The sequence below is a fragment of the Phycodurus eques genome, chromosome 9 (genome assembly GCF_024500275.1).
Source record: "Phycodurus eques isolate BA_2022a chromosome 9, UOR_Pequ_1.1, whole genome shotgun sequence".
NCBI classification, from domain to species: domain Eukaryota; kingdom Metazoa; phylum Chordata; class Actinopteri; order Syngnathiformes; family Syngnathidae; genus Phycodurus; species Phycodurus eques.
In genome coordinates this window covers 13,901,720-13,926,581 of record NC_084533.1, presented here as the reverse complement: position 1 = coordinate 13,926,581, position 24,862 = coordinate 13,901,720, and the positions used below count along the sequence as shown (strand labels likewise).

At 41.8% G+C, this 24,862-nt stretch overlaps 1 protein-coding gene across 2 annotated transcripts in view; it reads left to right on the top strand.

Annotated features, from left to right (window-relative positions):
• Positions 1-24,862, top strand: part of atrx (ATRX chromatin remodeler) — a 56,009-nt gene that overhangs the window by 9,468 nt on the left and 21,679 nt on the right. Inside the window, exons 10-29 of one of the 2 annotated variants that reach the window (XM_061685287.1) lie at positions 12-157; positions 236-403; positions 495-609; positions 1,419-1,518; positions 4,433-4,609; positions 5,758-5,899; positions 10,676-10,785; positions 11,052-11,198; positions 11,280-11,457; positions 11,624-11,761; positions 11,831-12,006; positions 12,085-12,202; positions 15,404-15,534; positions 15,734-15,828; positions 15,939-16,078; positions 17,166-17,316; positions 17,423-17,523; positions 18,291-18,399; positions 18,479-18,656; positions 18,924-19,115. In XM_061685287.1, coding sequence (XP_061541271.1) covers positions 12-157; positions 236-403; positions 495-609; positions 1,419-1,518; positions 4,433-4,609; positions 5,758-5,899; positions 10,676-10,785; positions 11,052-11,198; positions 11,280-11,457; positions 11,624-11,761; positions 11,831-12,006; positions 12,085-12,202; positions 15,404-15,534; positions 15,734-15,828; positions 15,939-16,078; positions 17,166-17,316; positions 17,423-17,523; positions 18,291-18,399; positions 18,479-18,656; positions 18,924-19,115 — 2,812 coding nt within the window. Of the gene's footprint in view, positions 1-11; positions 158-235; positions 404-494; positions 610-1,418; positions 1,519-4,432; positions 4,610-5,757; positions 5,900-10,675; positions 10,786-11,051; positions 11,199-11,279; positions 11,458-11,623; positions 11,762-11,830; positions 12,007-12,084; positions 12,203-15,403; positions 15,535-15,733; positions 15,829-15,938; positions 16,079-17,162; positions 17,317-17,422; positions 17,524-18,290; positions 18,400-18,478; positions 18,657-18,923; positions 19,116-24,862 lie in introns of both variants that reach the window. The other variant, XM_061685286.1, reaches the window with a different exon arrangement.

The following is a 24,862-nucleotide window of genomic DNA, read 5'->3' as shown; positions in this document are numbered from 1 at the left end:
TTGTCTTTAAGAATCGCAAAGAAAATGCTGCTTGCCCAGATTAAGTCCAACTTTTCCTCCGGGGCTGAGAGCTCCTCTGAAAATGAAGGTGAAGACGTGAAAGAGAAGTCCTCCAAAAAAGTTAAAAAAGAGGAAGATGACAAAAAGAAGCAGCAAGGTAGAGTGAATTTAACAATGTTTTTATGTTTTTATGTTTTTTTTTGCATCGTCTACCATTTTTGTTCTTGCTGAACAGATAAAAATTCAGAAGACTCTGGTTCTGATGTAGAGGTGAAGAAGCGTGGTCGACGTCACAAGTTGCTTCGTCACAAGCTATCGCTCAGTGAGGCAGAGTCAGACGATGAAAAAGAAGACAATGCAGAAAAGACCAAAAAGGCGGCCAAGAAGAAGGAAAAGAAGAAAGGTTCATACTCAAGTTACTCATCCGTAAATGTGAGCTCACTATTTGCTTTTTATGTGAGAGCAGTGAGTAACCTCTGTCTTCTGCCTGGCAGTGGACAGCGACGATTCTGCGGATTCTGACTTCAAGAAGTCAGCATCCAGTGCGGAGTCTGTGATGAGTGAGGAGCTCAGTGAGTCAGAAAATGATGGAAAGCGTCGAAAGACCAGGTGTGAAGTCCAAGCACTCAACTCACAACAATCTGTTAGCGCTAGCAAGTGTCGGCAACCTTAAACCAGAGGCATTTGGACAGTTTCACAAAGAAGGAAAAAAAAACCACCAGGAGACACAAAACCGTTTTGGCATCTAAACTGAGGATAACATTGCATATATGTGTGTGTGTGTGTGTGTGTGTGTGTGTGTGTGTGTGTGTGTGTGTATATATGTGTGTGTATATGTATATATATATATATATATATATATATGTGTATATATATGTATATATATGTATATATATATATATATATATATATATATATATATATGTATATATATATATATACATATATATATATATATATATGTGTATATATATGTATATATATATATATACGTATACATATATATATATGTGTATATATATGTATATATATATATATACGTATACATATATATATACGTGTATATATATGTATATATATATATATATATATATATATATACGTATACATATATATACGTGTGTATATATATATATATATATATATACGTATACATATATATACACATATATGTATATATATATATATATATATATATATATATGTATGTATTATTGCCCTCATTACACAGTGGCGAAAGATGGAACCCTGGCGTGAAAAAGTATTGGGCCTCTACTCAAATTCTTATATTTTTGCACACACAGAAGAAGAATGAAAGAGCCACATCTGGCTCTGGAGCCACGGGTTGCAGACTCCTGATCTAGACTCTTATTGTCATGTGGCATGGCTCAGAAACTAACTCTTTTGTGCATCTTCAGATCTGCGAAGAAGAAGGATGATGAGAAGCAGAAAAGTCACAAGCAGCAGAAGAAGAAGAGACGTAGGATCAAAGTACAGGATTCCTCCAGCAATGAGAAGGTGATTTAAAATAGAGAAAAATAAATACATGGGCAATGACAGTGAGACCTGGATGGGTGTGATCGGAAGGAACCCCCCCCGACCAGAACCCGAGTGGTGTTGTGTTATTGAACTTCTGTGCTCGTCACGGATGGTCCAGAATCAGAATCATGCTTTATTGGCCAAGTACCGTATTTTTACAACCGTAAGGTGCACCATATTAAAAGGCGCAGTCTCAGTACGGGGTCTATTTCTGTATTTAACACATACATAAGGCGCACCGTATTATTGGGCGCAGGCATGGTAAAACATACGCTAGCTTAAAAGATACGGTAGCATGCGTGCACGCTAAAACAATGTTTTTAAAAAGGCAGCGGGAGCAAAACTGAGTTCGGTTGTACTTTATTGAATTATTTAACAATGTACTCACGTTATTTTTGATCAATCCTCATCCACAAATCCATCGAAGTCCTCATGTTCTGTATCTGAAATGAACAGCTGGTTCTCAATCAAACACGGCAGGTTTGAGTCAGTCTTTGCCGTGCGGCTCCGCAGAAATGATGCCGGCTTTTACGAAAGCTCGAACAACAGTGCAAGCAGACACGTTAGCCCAAGTATCCACAATCCATTCACAAATTATGGCGTAATTTGCCCGGCGCTGCCTCCTTGTCTTAGTAAAGCTGTCTTCGCCATCTGTCATCCATCGCTCCCACGGCGCTCGCAACTTCACTTTGAACGCCCTGTTTACACTGATGTCCAGCGGTTGGAGTTCCTTCATCAAGCCTCCCTGAATGATGGCAAACTCAGAGTTATTGCCCTCAGTCGAATGGTGACTGTAGAGACGCTTCTCCCGGCTGTTCTTTGCTCATTAATCCATTGCTCAAGTTGGTCTTCCAACTCGGACCACCTCGCCTTGTTTCCGTGGAAACTCCGCTTCGTCTTCTTGACTTGGCGAAGCTCGTTTTCCTGGTTCCTCCACTTGCGAACCATGGATTCGTTGAGCTTGAATTCTCTCGCGGCTGCTCGATTCCCATGTTCCTCCGCGTAACTGATAGCTTGCCGTTTAAACTGTGCTTCGTAAGCGTGTCTCTTCGTAGGTGCCATTTTCGGGGGTCCTGAGTCAAACCTATGTTTTTTTACATAATGCACACCCCGGCGCTATATACCTACTGGGAGCATGCCTTTAGCGTCCTCCTTCACGCGCACCCTTCCCCCTTTAACGTCTGCATGCTGTCCTCAGTCATGTCCGCCTTTCCTCTATATAAGCAGCGTGTGTGCAGGAAATGCTCCCAGTCAGTCAAGCGGAGCGTTCATCAGTCACACAACAACATTTACAGATTTTGGAACTCTGTACACACACAAGGCGTGCCGCATTATAAGGCGCCCCATCCATTTTGGAGAAAATTTAAGACTTTTAAGTGCGCCTTATGGTCGTAAAAATACGGTACATATAGGTTGAACATGATTTGCAAATGATTGTATTCTGTTTTTATTTATGTTTAACACAATGTCCCAACTTAATTGGAATTGGGGTTGTAGAAGCATATTCTGTCACCTTTTGTTTTCCCCGATAGCTCCATGCCGCAGTCCGTTCGGTTTAGTTGGAAGCCGGGCAGCAGTACGGCGCTGCCAGGGATGCGTTCACAAAGCCATCTGTAAAGCAGAGGGTGGGAGAAGGAGCAATGTCTTTACTGGTCTTTGGGAGGAGATGAAGCTTGTTCATTTTGTTGGGTAGAGAGCATAGATTTGCAAGTTCGGTGAGGCCATGGAGAATTACTTCCGGACATCTTTGAATAAATTCTGGTCCACCATCTGGCGTCTTAGGATGGGGAAGCAGTGCACCATCAACACTGTCTATAGTAGGGTGGGGCGCTGTTGACTTCAACTGGAGACTATGTGAATCGATAGGCCCGAATGCTTAGACCTATGCAATTTCACTGACACACTTTCTCATGAGGAAGCAGATTCTTGGAACTTTGAGGTGGGCTCTTCTATCTCTGGGGTTGAGGTCACTTGAGGTGGTTAAAAAGCTCCTCGGTGGCAGGCCCCAGTGGGTGGATGAGATCCGCCTAGAGTTCCTGAAGGCTGTTGATGATATGGGGCTGTCTTGGTTGATATGCCTCTACAAAATGACGTGGACATCAGGGATGTCTATAGCAGTATAGCCAGGATTTTTCTGGCTGTGCCTTTCAGACAGAACTCACCAAAGTGGGACACCACAGTGTCTGAAGCGCTCGTTCCTTTAGCAGTTTTAGCTTGCCCTATTAGGATATGTAGATATGTGGCAACGTCAAGGCGACAGCGGCGGTTTCTTTCAAAACACAGGTGAGTGGACAGTAAGTCTTAGTGTTAGACTTCACACTCTAGTTGCGGTTGGTGGCATTATGCCTCTGTTACTTTTTTGAAAGCTGTAAAATTTCTGGGTCAACTTCAACTCCCTATCCCAGTCCTCAGTACCTTCCCCAAAAGACAGCTATCTGGGGGAAAAGCAGTAAAAAAGACTGCCTTGATGGCCTTTGATGAAATAGGCTAGTGATTGCAAATGAGATTTGTCAGTGAATGTTTTCATTAAAAAATAAATAAATAAATAAATATACCACAGGTAGATTACCTTAAAAATTCTCACATGAATAAAAAGCTCATCTTTTAAAGGAATGGGCTCGTGTGTTGACCACTACAAGTGTACTAGTTGCAGTCCTGAAGAGTCCAAAGTGCAAGAACTTTTGAGACAGACTTGCTTAACCTTAGCAAGTACAGTCATGCATGACACAAAAAATGCATTTTAAACTTATCCCTGGAGTGTGTTAGGGTTACTGGGGGCACATATTAATCAAGCTGCTCGCAGGCTACTGATCAAAGTTACCCATTCTACACCCCACAATCCCCCCCGAAGGACTGAAGATCTGAGAGCTTAACTTCATGTTCATGTCCACAGAGTGGAGAGGAAGATGGCGACGACCCAGATGGAGAGGAACGTAAAGGGCGCAAAAAGATCCGCAAAATCCTCAAGGATGACAGTCTCCGGACAGAGACGCGGGATGCACTAAAAGAAGAGGAAGATAGGAGGAAACGTATAGCAGAAAGAGAAGAGCTAAGGAAGAAACTCAGAGAGGTAAAAATGTAAATATTGATATTGTCAATTTCATTTGATGGCTTGAATTACAGCACATTCAGATCATGTTTAGGACCTAATTCATGAATTTTATTAATATTCTATTAACTTTTGTTCAATGTATAAATACTTTCCACACAAAGATTAATTGGTTTGGCTGGATGGAATAATAATCACGATTATTTTGATCAATATTGTAATCACAATCATTCTTCATGTTTGGGAAAAATATTTATTTTTATTGCACTACTTTTCAACGGACAATTTGTGATAATTTTCAGTGCAAAATTAATCTTTAAGAATGATAGGTAATAATAATAAATGTACCCCATAAAATTCTACTTTGCCAAGGGATAGCTAAATAAATATGCTGTTACCAAGTGCAGTCGCGAATTGCAACTTAATGGAAGCAAATAGTTAATGCATAAAACGCAAGATCATTAGAGTGCAAGGACCAAATTTTCATTAGAAAATCCCCGTCAGTATAGTGAATTGTCAAGGAAGGGTACGTCTCCATTGTTCTGCTTGATTGGTCAGTCGTGCACAAACTGCAAAAAACTCGACAGTTGTGATTTTCCTCTCTCTTTACTCCATTTACTTCTGACATTTTTTGTTTTTATTTTTTTACAGCGGTCAGGCAAGCTGAAAAGTTGAAGTCAAGACAGCCGCTACAACGATTAATAGTGTTTTACTGTGACAGGATTGTTAAGTGTCTTACCGTGACACGCTGCCTCTCTGCCAAGGTGCTGAGAGGGCCAACTTCAAAATAAAAGCTTCATATATTACTAATTTGGACACCAATGCCATTTTAAGCTTTTAGTTTGAAGTTTCCCAGGGTGGCCCTTAATGAAGCCTTAACCAAGCGTTCGCCCTCTAGTGGCTGGCTGACTAGGTTGCTGGCACTGTTGCAAATGAAGCACTTTTCATATGCAGCAGTGCCTGCATTTTAAGTGTAAAAAAATCTCTGACGATCGGGCTCATTTATTTGTAGCAGCCAAAATCACGATCACAATTAAAATTCGTTTAATTGTGCAGCCCTACTGTGAATCATTTTCTGAACCAAAGAACAAAATTCTAAGTGTGGATGTACTTAAATGCATTTTGTTTCAAGCATTTTTTTGAAAATACAGTGACATTTTTGTGCTCAGACAATTGTGGTGAAAGAGTCTTCCCAGGTGACATGTCCCATCACCACCAAGCTAGTGCTTGATGAAAATGAAGAGACCAAGGAGCCACACGTTCAAGTGCACAGGAACCTCGTCACTAAGCTCAAACCTCACCAGGTCGATGGTAAGGACAAGACGAAGGATGCGGTGATGGGCATGATAAATCCACTTGCTATTTTTCTTTTTATCTCTCCCTGTTGATGAATGTAAGTAATAGAATTTTAGCTCATATTTTTACCGTGACTTGCTTAAACAATACGGTGAATATTGGCACTATGGAATACCATAGTTCTGGACTTAAAAACTATTTCTGTAGAAAGAATTCCCCCCAAAATAGACGCAGTACTGTATTTATTTTAGGCTTGTTTTCTGATGACATATTTGATTTTCAGCCAGATTTTGGCCCGCTCACATTTAGGTTGAAACTGTCCCTGATTGACACATCAGCCTGTTGATGTCAGTGACAAAATGACGAGCATATTTCCGAATACTACACGTTCTTGGTTGCTTCACAATTCAATACTATTACTCTGTCCCCACTTTGGCTGTTATTTCTAGACAATGTTAACCAATTTAGAGTGGCTGTTCCAATTCTCAAATTAAGCGGGCTTGCATCACTCTTTGTGAGCCAAAATATGCATTTTGCGGCGCCTCAGTCACATTAAAAAGCAAAACTGCGAATCACAAATTGTTCACTGTGCTGGCTTGGCAAGGGCAAAGCTGAATTTATTAGAAAAAGGCAAATTATGGAAAAAGCCAGAAGTGTCGTAGCATTTCATAGTGAAATGCAAGGCGAGCACCCGTGACGTGTAGGGTTGTAACGCAGACCTTTCTTTCCGCCGAAGACACAGAGTATGATGGCTGAAACCCGGCTGAACACTATATACGAGCCTTCATATGTCAGGGGATTAACCTTTTACTCCCCTTATATATCCACCCATCCATTTTCTTCCGCTTATCCGAGGTCAGGTCGCATTGGCAGTAGCTTTAGCAGGGAGGCCCAGACTTCCCTTTCCCCAGCCACTTCATCCAGCTCTTCCGAGGAGATCCCAAGGCGTTCCCAGGCCAACCGAGAGACGTAGTCTCTCCAGCGTGTCCTGGGTCGTCCCTGGGGTCTCCTCCCGGTGCGATGTGCCCGGAACACCTCACCGGGCAGGCGATCAGGAGGCATCCTAATCAGATGCCCAAGCCACCTCATTTGGCTCCTCTCAATGTGGAGGAGCAACGGCTCGACTCTGATCCCCTCCCGGATGACTGAGTCTCTCACCCTATCTCTAAGGGAGAACCCCGACACCCTGCGATGGAAACTCATTTCGGCCCCTTGTAACTGGGATCTTGTTCTTTCGGTCACGACCCGCAGCTCGTGACCATAGGTGAGGGTAGGAACGTAGATCAACCGGTAAATTGAGAGCTTCGCCTTTCGGCTTAGCACCTTCTTCACCACAAGGGACCGATACAAAATCCGCATCACTGCAGATGCTGCACTGATCCGCCTGTCAATCTCCCGTTCGTTTCTTTTCTCACTCGTGAACAAGACCCCAAGATACTTGAACTCCTCCACTTGGGGCAGGATCTCATCCACGACCTGGAGAGGGCACTCCACCCTTTTCCGACTGAGGACCGTGGTCTCAGATTTGGAGGTGCTGATTGTCATCCCAGCCGCTTCACACTCTAGCTGTGAACCGCTCCGGTGAGAGTTGGAGGTCATGGCTTGATGAAGCCAACAGAACCACATCGTCTGCAAAAAGCAGAGATGCAATACTGAGGCCACCAAACGGGACCCCCTCAACGCCTTTGCTGAAACTAGAAATTCTGTCCATAAAATTTATGAACAGAATCGGTGACAAAGGGCAGCCTTGGCGGAGTCCAGCCCTCACCGGAAATGAGTCCGACTTACTGCCAGCAATGCAGGCCAACCTCTGACACTGGTCGTACAGGGACCGAACAGCCCGTATCAGGGGGTTCGGTACTCCATACTCCCGAAGCACCCCCCCCCCACACACAAGACTCCAGAGGGGCACGGTCGAACGTCTTCTCCAAGTCCACAAAACACATGCAGACTGGTTAAGCGAACTCCCATGCACCCTCGAGGAAACTGCCGAGGGCGTAGAGCTGGTCCACTGTTCCACGGCCAGGATGAAAACCACACTGCTCCTCCTGAATCTGAGATTAAACTTACCAATGGACCCTCCTCTCCAGCACCCCTGAATAGACCTTACCGGGGAGGCTGAGGAGAGTGATTTCCCCCTGTAGTTGGAACATGCCGACCACCATCCTCACTATACACAGTGTTGATGGGGCACTGCTTCCCCCTCCTGAGACGCCGGATGGCGGACCAGAATTTCCTCGAAGCCGTCCGGAAATCATTCTCAATAGCCTCGCCGAACTCCTCCCATTTCTGAGTTTTTGCCTCAGCGACCACCAAATCTGCATTCTGCTTGGCCAGCCGGTACTCATCAGCTGCTTCAGGAGTTGCAGAGGCCAAAAAGGCCCGATAGGACTCCTTCTTCAGCTTGATGGCATCCCTCACCGCTGGTGTCCACCAATGGGTTTGGGGATTTCTGCCACGACAGGCACCAACTACCTTACGGCCACAGCTACGGTCAGCCACCTCGGATATGGAGGTGCAGAACATGGTCCATTCGGACTCAATGTCCCCCGCCTCCCCTGGGACGTGAGTGAAGTTCTGATCGAGGGGCCTGTTCTTCCCAATCACGCCCTTCCAGGTCTCACTGTCATTGCCCACATGATCATTGAAGTCCCCCAGCAGAACGAAGGAGTCCACAGCGGGAGCGGTCTCCAGCACCCCCTCCAAGGACTACCAGGGGCGTGAAGCCCCAGACAACTTAGCTCCTGGGATCATTGGGGCGCACAAACCTGTCGACCACGATAAGGTGACTGCTCAAGGAGGGGTGGGTGGGTGTGTGTGTGTGTGTGTGTGCGCGTGCATGTATGTGTGTGTGTGTGTGCGTGCGCACGTGCGTGTGTGTATACAACCCCAATTCCAATGAAGTTGGGACGTTGTGTTAAACCTAAATAAAAACAGAATACAATGATTTGCAAATCATGTTCAACCTCTATTGATTTGAATACACTACAAACACAGGATATTTAATGTTCAAACTGATAAACTTTGTTTTTAGCAAATAATCATTAACTTAGAATTTTATGGCTGCAACACGTTCCAAAAAAGCTGGGACAGGTTTAAAAAAAGACTTAGAAAGTTGAGGAATGCTCATCAAGCACCTGTTTGGAACATCCCACAGGTGAACAGACTAATTGGGAACAGGTGGGTGCCATGATTGGGTATAAAAGGAGCTTCCCTGAATTCCCTGAAGTCATTCACAAGCAAAGATGGGGCGAGATTCACCTCTTTGTGAACAAGTGCGTGAGAAAATAATCGAACAGTTTAAGGGCAATGTTCCTCAACGTACAATTGCAAGGAATTTAGGGATTTCATCATCTACGGTCCATATCATCAAAAGGTTCAGAGAATCTGGAGAAATCACTGCAGTAAGCGGCAAGGCCGAAAACCAACATTGAATGCCCATGACCTTCGATCCCTCAGGCGGCACTGCATCAAAAACCGACATCAATGTGTAAAGGATATCTCCACATGGGCTCAGGAACACTTCAGAAAGCCAATGTCAGTAAATACAGTTCGGCGCTACATCTGTAAGTGCGACTTGAAACTCTACTATGCAATGCAAAGCCTTTTATCAACAACACCCAGACCCGCCGCCGGCTTCTCTGGGCCCAAGCTCATTTATGATGGACTGATGAAAAGTGGAAAAGTTTTCTGTGGTCCGACGAGTCCACATTTCAAATTTGTTTTTGGAATTTGTACACGTCGTGTCCTCCGAGCCAATGAGGAAAGAACCATCCGGACTGTTATGGACACAAAGTTCAAAAGCCAGCATCTGTGATGGTATGGGGCTCTGTTAGTGCCAATGGCATGGGTAACTTACACATTTGTGAAGGCACCATTAATGCTGAAAGGTACATACAGGTTTTGGAGAAACATATGCTGCCATCCAAGCAACGTCTTTTTCATGGACGCCCCTGCTTATTTCAGCAAGACATTGCCAAACCACATTCTGCACGTGTTACAACAGCGTGGCTTTGTAGTAGAAGAGTGCAGGTACAAGACTGGCCTGCCTGCAGTCCAGACCTGTCTCATTGAAAATGTATGTTGCATCATGAAGCATAAAATCCGACAACAGAGACCCCGGACTGTTGAACAGCTGAAGCTGTACATTTGCAAATCATATTCACGTTTGAGTTAACAAGATAAAGTCCAGTGATCTTAAAAGATGGGATGTGGTGGTATCGGAATACAAGATTTTATTGCAGTAGTCTGACATAGTGTAATCGTGAAAGAGCAAATTTGTCTTGTCGTCTGATCCATGCATTACATGTCTGTCTCAGACGTGTTGTCTGTCCATCACCGCCGACAAGTTTTTTTTTTTTTTTTTTCAATAACTTTACTGGTCAAATATTTATAGTACTACGTCAAAAGACCCGCGACAAGGCTAAAAATAAACTAGCTTTTGAATTCAACTATGCTGTACACGATGGCGACGCGGTGTAAATGTCTTTTATCGACGCCATATATATATATATATATATGGACTGATCTATGTCAAGGAAAGAATGAATGGGGCCATGTATTGTGAGATTTTTTTTAAATAGATTGTGGTGTTTTGGGGGGACAAGAACGGATTCATTGTATTTCCATTCATTTTAATGGGGGTCATGCGTTTTGAGAGATGAGTAGTGTCATGGAATGAATTAAACTCGTATTTTAAGGCACTTCTGTTTCTGTAATATTGTCACAAAATAGTAAGTATTGTCAAAAGTTTGTGTTTGAGAAGCCCTTTCATCTTTGTCATGTTTCTAGGGGTGCAATTCATGTGGGACTGTTGCTGTGAGTCTGTGAAGAAGATTGAGAAGTCCTCTGGTTCTGGTTGCATCCTTGCCCACTGTATGGGTCTAGGAAAAACACTTCAGGTAGGTAGAAGAGAGAAGCTGTGAAAGACTGGTTAGGAATGACTGACGAGAGCGTCCCAGGTTACACTGCTCCAGTGTGTCACCAATAGTGTTGTGCCTTTTGTGCACCAGTGATGGGTTAAATGCAGAATTCAGAGTAGATATGGTCTTAACCATCTTTTTGTGTGTTATCTTTAACTAGACATGAGTGTTGGTAACTGTACTACACGATTGAGTCAATGCTGTTGTCATCAAATCTTAACTGTAATGCTCCTTTTTCCCTGAAGGTGGTGGCATTTCTTCATACTTTGCTCCTTTGTGAAAAGCTCAACTTCTCAACAGCACTGGTGGTTTGTCCCCTCAACACCGTCCTTAATTGGGTCAATGAGTTTGAGAAATGGCAAGCGGGAATGAAAGATGATGAGTGTTTAGAGGTAATAATTTGCTTTGGCAGCTGTTCTTCACCAAACCTTACTTTTGGAGGATTAACCAGTGATCCTTGATGTATTAAACAGGTGACGGAGCTGGTCACAGTAAAGAGGCCGCAGGAGCGAGCAGTCGCCCTCCAGCAATGGCATGATATGGGGGGTGTGATGATCATTGGCTATGAGATGTACCGAAATCTGACACAGGGAAGGAACACCAAGAGTAAGAAGCTGAAAGAGACATTTCAGAAGACTTTGGTAGACCCAGGTATGGTCATGCTATATTATAGCATATAAGTGTGCTTGAGTCCTTAGATAAAAATAGTTATTATTAAAATGATGACTCCATCATTAAAAGTAGTTTCAATGTTATACATATCCCATTTACTGTATGATCAGATTTCCCTTTGGTTTTAACTGTACTTTCGCTTCAGGTCCCGACATGGTAATATGTGATGAAGGTCACATCTTGAAGAATGAGGCATCAGCTGTGTCCAAAGCCATGAATTCCATCAGGACAAGGAGGAGGGTTGTGCTGACTGGAACACCTCTTCAAAATAACCTCATTGAATGTAAGCCTGTTAGCAGTTGGATTGGTATCTGAATGCTAAGATCTTCTGACTTCCTTGTTCCTCTATCAGACCACTGCATGGTAAACTTCATTAAGGAGAACTTGCTCGGGTCGGTTAAAGAGTTCCGCAATCGCTTCATCAACCCCATCCAGAACGGGCAGTGTGCCGACTCCACAATGCACGATGTCCGCATCATGAAGAAGAGGGCTCACATCTTGTATGAGATGTTGGCTGGATGTGTTCAGGTAACACACACGCCCTTCTGGTTGTCTTTTTCTCCTTTCATGGTTAGTCCTAAAAGTATCTTCTTTTTGCTTTCCCAGAGGAAAGATTACACAGCACTCACAAAGTTCCTCCCTCCCAAGCACGAGTATGTGTTGTCCATCAGAGTTACTCCACTCCAGTGTCAACTCTACAGATACTACCTGGAGCACTTCACTGGTGAGATGCACACTGCATTGAAACGTTTTATTTATTTTCTTGCACAGAACCATCTGACTTGTCCACTGACTTTTACAATGCACTGAAGTTGTCGGGTGTTATATGACCTTTAGGCCCCGCTAAGATGGCGTTTTTGCTCACTCACAGGAAAAACTTGCACAGCGTTTGCTGCTCTACTTTTCTGTGCTTGTTTGATAAGTCATTTAGTGAACTTTTCTCTGTGTGTGTGCGTGCGTGCACATATAAGAGTGGCAGCTGGCAGAGTGCCGCAGGCAGGGTTTAAGCATGGTTTCCCTAATGAAGAGCTCTGGGACAGGGGCGGGGAATGTGGGGGCATACATGAATAAGAAAGACATTGAAGTGTTTGGGGTGGAATATCAAAACCTCTGCACCAAAAATTAACCCAAAGACCAGGACGGTTGATGGGGGGGGTCGCTGACATCATAGGCTGTTTCGTACTCCTTGAACGCTGGCAGCTAGGTCCTTTCCACACATCCACCATCCACACACAGATGTAATTTGTGAATATTACTCCGCGGCAGACTAATATGCGGCCTGAGGTTCCGCTTGTGCGCTTGAAGTCACAGGAGTTGACGAGACCAGAAAAAAAACTTCCGCCGCTTCTGCTGTTAATTAGTAATGGTACTTTTACTCCGCTACAATGATCTAAATGTCGCTCGCTACATTTATCAATTATTGCTGATTTATCAATTATTTCATGCGCGAGACTTCGACATTGGGCGCTGTCAATCCAATTTAAGCGCTAGTGACGTTTAGGTCTAGTTCACCAATCAAACGACACAAGAAAGTCACATGACCTCACACAACGTCTTCCATTGGGCTTCCCGGACATAGGTATTCACACTAGATAAGCCTGGCCCGCTGTTCGTTGTGCATACGTGGCGGCCATGTTGGGAAGGTCATCATTGCCATGATGGCAACGGCGCGCTACTCTTGTTTACAATTAAACGAACAAAAACAACAGCTTTTGTGTATTGTTGAATTTGTCTGGCACTGTCTGCCCAAACGTGGGTATTTCAGCTCACTTATCACTTGAAAAAATACCGTGCAGATGTTTTTTTTGTAGTTTTGACTGACACACACACACTCAGCAACATCAGAATTTGCACATTCACATTTTATGTTGTAATTTTTTTTTATTGATGTTCTTGCTGTGCTAAAAAAAATCTGAAGTTACTCACTGTTCACTCTATTTGAATAATAATTTCACTCTGTACGTTTTACTGTAACTCAAGTAATTCTTTTGGATGACTACGTTTTACTTTTACTTGAGTCACATTATTGTCAAGTAACAGTACTCTTACTTGAGGACAGTGTTTGGCTACTCCAGTGATTGTGCCGGGGCACATTCGTGTGCCGTGAGTGCTCTTCTGGTGTGCCGTGGGAAATTATAAAATTTTACTTGATTGCTCAAAAAAAAAAGTTTTTCCAAGAAATATTGTATCTTTATTCATCTATTTCTGCCAGTGGGGCATAGTGACAGACAGAACAAAGAAATGCTCTTCTATGAGATGGCAGGAAGTAAATACAGTAATTAATGTATCCACCTTTTGTGAAATTTTTGTTTGTTGGTATGCCGTGAGATTTTTCAATTGTAAAATATGTGCCTTGGCTCCATAAAGGTTGGAAATGACTGGGCTACTCTACCCACCTCTGGAGTGGACATCCTCTGTTGCAACTCTTATGCTTAAGCAACATTTTTGCTCATCAGATCAGCCAGTGTCGTGTTTGTTGCACTGGTCTTTTGTATTTTTGCATTCCTCAACTTTCTCAGTCTTGCCACCTGTCCCAGCTTTTTTGGAACGTGTTGCAGCCATAAAATTCTAAGTTAATGATTATTTGCTAAAAACAATAAAGTTTATCAGTTTGAACATTAAATACCTTGTCTTTGTAGTGTATTCAATTAAATATAGGTTGAACATGATTTGCAATTCATTGTATTCTGTTTTTATTTGTTTAACACAATGTCCCAACTTCATTGGAATTGGGGTTGTACAAGGAAATTCTCACCTCGTCTACGCAGCTTCACCGCGACGGCTGCGAGATTTAGTTCTCTTGCTGGCGGTTGAGGTCCCGATGGCCGTATGAAAAATACTTGGCCGTAGCTGATTTCAGCCTCTACCTCTGTATCCAATTCTTTCTGCTAAGTCTTTCTCAAAACACGCCGGTTCGAAGTGATCAGTAGAGAGTTTGGAATGCTTGCTATGCACCCATAGCGGACCACGTTCCTTCCCCTGTCGATTGACTTTCCCTATCCACTGGTCACTTACTCCTTTTTCACTTGGAAAGCCAAAAAAAACTCTTGCCACTGCCTGAACCATTTGTACAACCAAATGCCAGACAATAAACCATCGTGACATCGTTAAATCATACGACAACAAATATACAAGGACGGGAACAACAGCACACAACTCCGAATGAACAGGCTGTTTTGCTCGCGTGACGTCACAGCGAAGACCGGAAGGCGCTGGATGCAAAAATCCAAAGGCGAATTCTGCATCATATTTATCGATTTAACTGCTGTATATCTGCTATATAATGACTTTGAAATGGCAGATGTGGTTTGTGAAGGGGTTCTAGAGTTAAAAAAAATATTTGTCCTCTGACCTTTAAAAAGATGAGTCCTGTCATTTTCATCACAGTTATACCTCACCTATAAGAGACAACATGACTAAAAACTATCCAGAAAATCCCATTGTCTGATTTTTAAAGAATTTATTACCAAATTATGGTGGAAAACAAGTATTTGGTCACCGACAAACAAGCAAGATTTCTGGCTGCCACAGACCCGTAACTTCTTTAAGAGGCTCCTCTGTCCCCCACTTGTTACCTGTATTAATGGCACCTGTTTGAACTCATCAGTACAAAAGACACCTGCCCACAACCTCAAACAGTCACACTCCAAACTCCACTATAGCCAATACCAAAGAGTTGTTAAAGAACACCAGAAACAAAATTGTAGACCTGCACCAGGCTGGGAAGACTGAATCTGCAATAGGTAAGCAGCTTGGTTTGAATAAATCAACTGTGGGAGCAATTATTAGAAAATGGAAGACATACAAATTAGGTACAAATTAGACCCCTCTCCAGATTTTACGCAGACCAGTTTGTGTATAGAGAGACTAACCTTCAGTCTGACATTGTTACCGCCTACATCTCACACTCTCCCTCATATTCCAGGTGTGGGGAATGCTATAGAGGGGGGCCGAGGCCGTGCAGGGACCAAACTCTTCCAGGATTTCCAGATGCTCAGCAGAATCTGGACCCATCCCTGGTGCCTTCAGCTGGATTACATCAGTAAAGAAAACAGGGTAGGTATGGGAAGATGAAATGAAACCTTGCTATGTGATGAACTGGGAATACGGGAGTGATGATTATCCTTTTTTAAAAAAAAATATTTTCTAAACAAATTCCAATGTGCATCGGTTTTGCTCCAAAGCATCAACTGTCTGTATTTGGTACATAAATTCACTACACGTTTGAGCCTCATCCAACTCATCTCTCTTTTAGGGTTTCTTTGACGAAGACAGTATGGAGGAATTCATTGCTTCAGAGACTGACGAGTCCTCCATGAGTCTGAGCTCAGAGGACGAAAAGCAAAAAAAGTAAAGAATCCAGTTCTCCGTGTTGTATATTTATAACGCGAGAGACACTTTTGTAGTTCCACTGTTCCTTCATCTGTTACTCTTGCTGACCCTGTGTCCCTCCGTAATAGGAAAAAGAAGAAAGGCAAGGGAAGAAAGAAGGGATCTGATGACTCTGATAGCGATGATGTGGAAGTCATCAAGGAGTGGAACACTAGTTCTCGGGGCAGAAATGGAGAGGGGCGAAACAGGGCTGAGCCTGTAGAAGAGCGTAAGTTTGGAGCCTCGAGAACAGCTTTGCATGTTGTAGTAGAACATAACTGATCTTGACAACCAATGTGGACAAAATGTGATGATGAGCAATGAGGGGTCACATTAACCAAATGTGAGTTTACAGCTTGTAGGCCTGTTAACACTGTAGAGGATGAGGCATACATGTGTCCAAATTGCAGATCTACAGTCAGGTCCACAAATTTTGGGAAATTGACACAATTCTCATTTTTTTGGCTCTAAAACACTACCACAATGGATTTGCAATTAAACGAACAATGAAGATGAAATTTCATCTTTAATTTGAGTGTGTTTACATCCAAATCAGGTGAATGGTGTAGGTACTTTTTAAGGGACCAAAAATAATGGGACAAAGTAACAATCATAAATCAAACTTTCTTTTCATACTTGGTTGCAAATCCTTTGCAGTCAATTATAATCTGAAGTCAGGAACTCATAGACACCACCAGATGCAGGATTTCATCCCTGGTAAAGCTCTGCTTAGCCCTACATCACTGTCTTGACTTTCTCCTTGTTCTTGGGGCATTTTCCCTTCAATTTTGTCTGTAGCAAGTGAAATGCATGCTCAGAGCAAAACCAGGGATGAAGTCCAGCTTCTGGTGATTTCTATGCATTCCAACTTCAGGCTGTAATTGACGACAAAGGATTTGCAACCAAGTATTAAAAAGTGTAAATATGAATTATGATTGTTAATTTGTCCCATTACTTTTGGACCCTTAAAAAGTGGAGGGCGCATATACAAACTGTTGTAATTCCTACACCACTCACCTAATTTGGATGTAAATGCACTCAAATTAAAGCTGAAAGTCTGCAGTTTAAAGCACATCTTGTTCATTCCATTACAAATCCATTGTGGTTGTGTTTAAAGCAAAAAGTTGACAATATTTATGGATAATATTAATATTTATGGACCTGACGGTATAAACAGGCTTGCATTAGGTAATTATTTTAGCAATAATAAGGAGTTGTGTTAATTAGCATGGGAAGGCATGTCAATCAATAATGGTAACTTAATGGTTACTGACTACATACAGACCTTACTCATTTGTGTCTTTGTTGGAAAGAAGCTCAACCCTCTGGCTCGGCACCAGGGAGCCCCACCGCTGACTGGCACAAGGAGTTTGTTACCGAGCCCGATGCTGAAATCATAGAACACTCCGGAAAAATTCTGATCCTCTTTGAGATCCTGCGCATGGCAGAGGAAGTGGAAGATAAAGTGTAAGTATGGAATGTGTTGTTAGTGTGTACTAGCCAGTTTGTAGTGTAATGGGATAGCGTTTTGAAAAGTAAAGTGACACCAATGAATCTTTGTGCCCATCCACAGGTTGGTGTTCAGTCAGTCTCTTATCTCTTTGGACCTGATTGAGGATTTCCTGGAGCTGTCTTGCAGGGCTGCAGATGAAAACAAGATCTCACCATACAAAGGTAGGCTTTATATTTCCATCCATCCATCCACGTTCTTTTATTCAAGATGATCTCACTTGGCTCTCTTGTGAGGCTGTTACTTACTTCACTGAATGATTCTATCCCATATTTGCCTGTGATCAGTTTCCCACTGAATATTCTGCTTTGTAATGCTGCTCTTATTCATGATGTACAAAACAACCAAGTACCCTATTAGTAATAGAAACCAGCTACTGATTTATGGAGCTTGACGGGCTTTGTGTGTCCCAAAATTCACTTGTTTTTTGTGTCTGATGCCAAAAATGCTAACATTTTTTGGGTAGTATTTTTCCATCCACTCCTTGAAGCAAGCCCACATGTAACATGTATTCTTGTCCATGCGTCTTAACCTTAAGTGTGCACACACATACATACACAGTGCCACCGGTGTAAGGTCATGTTCCTAATTAAACTTCAGCAGCTGTTTTTAGTTTCATTTTGAAAATGATTAGACCTTGACTTTTTATTCCACCAAAAATGTTTGCTCAAGGGTTTGTAATTTGTAATGAAAAGATCACAGTACTCTAATTGGAAACATGCTGAACTGCTGCATATGCAGGCTAGCGAAGGGTTGGCCATCTTAAAGGTTACATACAGAGGGCCTCCATTCGCCATAACCGTCTATCTGCTTCTACCCAAACCTCTTTGAAAAGAAACGGCCTAGTTGATGGTGGCGTGTTGTTGAAGGCTCATCTGCAGTTTGATGATGGCATTGAATAGCTGGTTTCTTAACTCGTGTGTCTGTGAAGGTGAGGGGAAGTGGTTCAGGAACATTGACTACTATCGTCTGGATGGCTCCACCAACGCCACCACCAGGAAGAAGTGGGCAGAGGAGTTTAACGACCCTAACAACACAAGGTCATTTGTTGATTTAAAAGTCCACTGGTAATGAAACAATTCAGACATCTTTTATACAAGTCTTTCCAAACCATTCCAGGGGTCGTTTGTTCCTCATTTCCACACGAGCTGGCTCCCTTGGCATCAACCTGGTGGCGTCCAACAGAGTCATTATCTTTGACGCCTCCTGGAATCCTTCGTATGATATCCAGAGTATATTCAGGGTATATCGCTTCGGCCAGCTGAAGACGGTCTATGTCTACAGGTTCCTGGCGCAGGTGATCTTGGCGGGATGATTTTTGTCACTTGTTTGTTTAGCAGCCAGCAGATATCCTGATTCTGTAGCAGACAAACATATTAACGAGCAGCAGAAATGCACATCCTCATGAATTACATTAACCTTTGCCTATTGATGGAACTGTATTGGATGTGTACCTCTGTGACTTTGATTGCTTATTGCACTAAATTAACACTACAACACACTTGTTACTTCGTGGAACCTTATCCCATATTTGTTGGGCTTTCGTTTCGTATTCTCCTTTCAGGGCACAATGGAAGAAAAAATCTATGACCGGCAGGTTACCAAACAGTCTTTGTCATACCGGGTGGTGGACCAGCAGCAGATTGAAAGGCACTTTACTATGAACGAGCTGGCAGAACTCTACACTTTTGAGCCCGATATGCTAGACGATCCCTCAGAGAAAAAGAGCAAGAAAGCCACACCGCTGCTCCCCAAGGTAAACCTTCAGTTATATGCTACTCTTATACTTAACACTTGTGTCCCAGACCAGTCTACTAATAAATAAAATGTAGGGTAAGTCAGCAGTGTATTTTGGCTTTTATGGAGTATTTTGGCTTTTTTTTCAGTAACCATAAAGCCTTAAAGCCAGGGCTCGAGGCTGTGACCAAATTGGTCGCATTTGTGACCTTTTTTCAGCTTGTGCGATTAAAGATTTCATCTTGTCGCACTTGCACGAGCCCATGTTTTAATGTGTGAAAGTTGCCTTTTTTCCACCATAATCTACTCCTTCTGCATGCTCAGAGAGAGAGAGAGAATCTATCGTTTTGAATTCCATTTGAGTTAAAAGCGAACCACTGCAATATGATTGGCTGCCCGCTGCAACATAATTGACTGCTTCTTACAGTTAGGGACACGTGTTATTTTAATGTAATGCTAAAATTATGTGGTTTTCCCAGGGGATGAGGTTTAGCAGCACTATAGGAGCTGGCTGCTGACCCCTCTAGTCGAACAAATGATCATGCTTTACCTTATAATCCCTTGATCGTCACTCCAGGATGCAGGTCTGTAAAGTATTATAGTGATATTTAGGCCAGCATTAAAATACGCTCAAACATGCTTTTAGGCAGTGCCACAGTGACCTTGAAAAAGTAACTTATTTACTTTACTCATTACTTGATTTCAAAAGTAACTAAGTTAGAAAAATAACTTTTTAGTTACTTTCAGCAGCTACCAAGTGGCAGTAATATCACTTATCCAGGGTAAAAAATAAGCATTATCTTAACCGTACCCATGCCAGCAACCAAGCTTCACTTCCGCCATTTCGGTAATGACATAATCGCGTTGTCACGTCCGTCACAGCAAAGCTTTTTAGGAAACAACAATTTTTAATCCGCAGTTTTTCTTTTTAATATGTTTTATGAGGCACAAAATGCAAATTTTGACTCTCAAATAAGTGATGCGAGACCGCTTAAACTTAAACTTCCCGCTGTCCCAGTTTTTTGGGGAACGTGTTGCAGGCATCAAATTCAAAATGAGTGAATAACTGCAAAAATGAAAAAGAATTTCGCTTTAGTCATTAAATATCTTGTCTATGCAGTGTATTCTTATGAGTATACGTTGAAAAGGATTTGCAAATTCTGTTTTAATCTGTTTTTATGCATTTTACACATCCCAACTTCACTGGAATTTGGGTTTGTCAATTCAGTGGAAAAGAAACTGCTCAGTTCATCACAGGGGTATACTGAGATCTTCAGTATCTCTACTTAAATGTACTGTAGTATTGAGCAGGTTAATAGTCCTGCCAGGCTTTTAATTAAAATAATTTATTTTCATGCCCAGTTATACAGTATAGAGCCGTTACCACATTCATTAGCACATTTTGTAGACGACTTGAGTGTAGTTTGTTTGTTCCTTCAAAATAGCCACTGGATGTAAAATCTCAGATTCTACCAATCATGCAAGCAGTCCATTCAATGCTTTGCTACAGCACTTCTATCCAGCAGCGCCTCAATGGCATGCAGAGCCCACATGATCACAACAACAGGTTGCTAAGGTGCTGTCATAGTAGCAAAAAGTGAGAATCAATGTTGCTTGCTTCAAGTCAGTTATTGACACTCCAGCTGAAGTTCACTGTAAAACTAAACACACATAACAAAAGATTAACACCAATTGACTGTTCAAATACATTATAATTTTTCTTTTTTTGTTTTTGTTAAAAATTGATAGCTGAAAGAATGAATCAATGAGTGAATGAAAAACACCATTGATGGGCTAACAAAAATTAGCATTGAACTTGCGGCACTTGTATCTCTCAAAGTATTGAATATTGGAACACAAACGCTGTATAAACATACTAACAGGCAATATAACAATACTCTGGTATATATTCTTCAAACTCTGTGAAAAACAAGTTATATTAACAACATTTTATTGTGACTTCTCCTTTCTTTGTTACTTCAAGTGTGTATCTCATTGCAAGTACTACACTGCCCCTCAGAGGTCAAGATGTGTACAGCAGGATCAGCGATCCCAAAAATGAAGTTCAAGTGTATTGCCACACGTGGAGAAAGCAAATGCTGTTCCCACCATGTACTACCATTTATAAAAAAAAAAAAAAAAATAAAAAAAAAAAACCAACAACTTTATTTTGTACTTTAAAAGTATAATTTGTATTATTTATTTGTTATTTTTTATGGTTTTTCGGTGGCATGGTGGGCGACTGGTTAGCACATCCACCTCACAGTTCTGAGGACCTGGGTTCAAATCCAGCCTCGCCTGTGTGGAGTTTGCATGTTCTCCCCGTGCCTGTGTGGGTTTTCATCAGGTACTCCGGTTTCCTCCCACATCCCAAAAACATGCATGGTAGGTTAATTGAGGAGTGTAAATTGCCCCTAGGTGTGAATATGAGTGCGAATGGTTGTTTGTTTAAATGTGCCCTACGATTGGCTCGCAAACCAGTTCAGGTGTACCCAGCCTCCTGCCTGCAGTTAGCTGGGTTAGGCTCCAGCATACCCGTGACCCTAGTGAGGGTCGTAGGGATGTAGAGAATGGATGGATGGATGGTTTTCTCATTCATTTATCATTTAATCTATTCAAATGTAGAATATGCTTATGTTTAAGTTGAGCAGTGGTTATGTTGCAATTTAAATATATATTTTTGGTATTGGTTTTATTGGTTATTTTTTCAGGATTTTCTGATATAATTTTTATTCATTTTATTCAATTGTAGTACACGTTCTTATTTTTAAAGTTTATGTAGCCTGTTGGTTGAAGATGTCGAGGTTCGCTCTCGGAGTGACCAGATTGGATAAAATTAGAAATGAGCTCATTAGAGGGTCAGCTAAGGTTGGATGTTTTGGAGGCAAAGTTGGAGAGAGCAGACTTTGATGGTTTGGACATGTCCAGAGGGGGGACAGTGAGTATATTGGTAAAAGTATGATGAGGATGGAGCTGCCAGGCAAGACAGTGAGAGGAAGACCAAAGAGAAGGTTGATGGATGTCGTGAGGGAAGACATGAGGGCAGTTGGTGTTAGAGAGGAGGGTGCAGGAGATAGGTTTACATGGAAAAGGATGGCATGATGTGGCGACCCCTAATGGGACGAGCCGAAAGGAAAAGATGATGTAGCCCATTGGTTAAAAATAAATGGGTCAGTTTTTCCTCATACCTACTGTTGCTGATTATTGTTTTCTGTTTGAGTAATATCACGTGATCAAGCCTTTTCTACATTCCATATGACAAAATATGTGAAGTGTGTGTGATTATTACTGAATTATTTATGGATCGGACCGGTATTGGCCAAAACTCAAAGCTGCAGTATCGGTATCGGATCAGCCATGAAAATGTTGGATAGAGACATCCCTCCTAAATACACCCAGTACAGTACAGAATTATTGTAAATAAATATAAAAAAGCTTTAAAAATATTGGAAAAGTTTTTGTTTATCCAAACTTACCTCGCTAGTGCATGAGAGGGGTGATTTTGACTTCCAACTGGACACTATTGTCTGTCCGTTAAATTGAGGTTCCACTGTATTTGCCTTTCTAGTGACCATCTATGGTGTCCCACAAGGACACCATAGATGATACCGTTCAGCTAACTCATAAATCATGTTATGTATTTATTACACATCTAACGGTGTCTTAAAAATCGCTTTATAGATGCTCCACTGTCATTTTGGGCAAAGTTTATCAGTAGCCCAACACTCCGTAGGTCTGCAGTAAATGTCCATGTAAAACATTGGTTCTGGCGGCGCATACATAGTACCGGGCGAAACTTTCTTTGGGTCCCAGCAGAGCTTTGAGGCAGAAATTTTGTCGACCTATTTTTGAAGTCGACTTAGCAGAGTTATTCAATTCTCACAGCCCTAATTCAGTCCATATTATTTATTGTAATTCTTCTGAGATGTTGCACTGCCCTCACAGGAATTCTGCAACGTTGCCACTGCTAGCTGTTATGATTTTTGTGACCTTTTTTTGAGAAGTGAATCAGAGTAATGTGAATTGGTTTTCCCCACCCACTTTCACGTTGTTATTTAGGCCCCCTGGGGTTTAATGAGAACACAGTACACTTACATGAGCCATCCAGCCTAGCGCAGCTGCACACATCTGTTTACTGCTATTTACTAAATAGTCTCCTCTTTGCGATGCTGCTATAAACCTGCCCTTTTTCCTCATTCCTTGCCATTAATTACATTGTTGTTCATCTATTAATTTCTCCTTACCATCACTCTTTTTTTTGGCCCCTAGAGTTGTAATAAGATGGCGGGGGGGGGGGGGGGGGGAGTCAGACGGCCTCAAACTCTGGACAACACCCGTCCATATAGCTGGGACAGTGAGAAAGTTAGAGTAAACATGTCATTAACAGTATTTATTAAAGTAATTTAATTGCAATAAAGTAATTGAATTACAGTAAGTTGGCACCCATTATTTCTGTAATGTTGATTTTACCTAAACCTATGTCAATGGCCAATCCTTGAATGCCCCCTAGAGGTCATTGGTGTTTTTACTTTTGTCTAAAATGCTAGAGAATAATTTGAGCTGGGACTGGCCAGCTCCAGCACGCCCGCAACCCTTGTGAGGATAAGCTGTACAGAAAATGGATGGATACAGTATACAGTACACAAGTACTGTATGCTGTACACAAGTATATACAATTGTATATATATATATATATATATATATATATATATATATACACACACACACACACACACACACAAGTCATGTAAATGGACATATTGCTCCATTTTGTGATCGGATCGGTTATCGTTTTTTTTTAAACTTCCAAAAATCCTGATCATGTAAAGCCTAATAAAACGCAATGACAGCTTGCTTCAGTTTCTAAACACTGCTTTGTTCCAGTTGGTATTCTACCTTATATTGCTTTCATATATTGTTGCACCCCCATATGGACAACCGCTATCTCACATGAACAATAGCTTCCACTCCACAGTTATGTTCAATCGCCAATTTAATATGCTGAAAAAAATCTTGAATCTTTTACTGTCATCGATTAAAATGATACAAACATGGCAGCAGATGCCATAAATCCTTGCAATCTTCATGAACCTAAGCAAATCATTATACCGTTGCTTTGGACTCTGACATGAACACAGCCGCTATAGCACCCCAAAGTTATGTTCAATCGCTAATTTAATTTGCTGAAAAATCGCAAATTTATTGGGGTGTCATCAATTTAAAATGATACAATCATGGCAGCGAGTGGCACACATTATTTCAAGCTTCATGATCCCAAGCAATCAAATGCAATTGCTTTGCACTCTGACATTAACATAACAGTTATAGTTCACCAAAATTAAGTTAAATCGGTCATTTAATATGCTGAACAATTGCAAATTTATTAAGGTGTCATCGTTTAAAACGGTAAATGTTGAGTTTTCTGACATTAAGCGACGTTGAACTTAACTTTTTTTTTAAATAACTTTATTGGTGGTCAGATATTTACAGTATGCCAAAAGACACGCGACAAGGCTAAAAATAAACTAGCTTTTGGATTCGAATATACTGTACACGACTGCGACGTGGAGTAAATGTCTTTTGTGGAGCCGATCAATGACAGCGAATTAAAGCTGATCAGCATAAAATGCAAATTATCGGCCGATACCGATCAGGCCGATCAGATCGGTGTAAACTCTAATTTCAACGATCGATTTTATTAAACTGTTTCACTATCTTCAATATTGTCTTTTATGTATATATATATATATATATATATATATACAC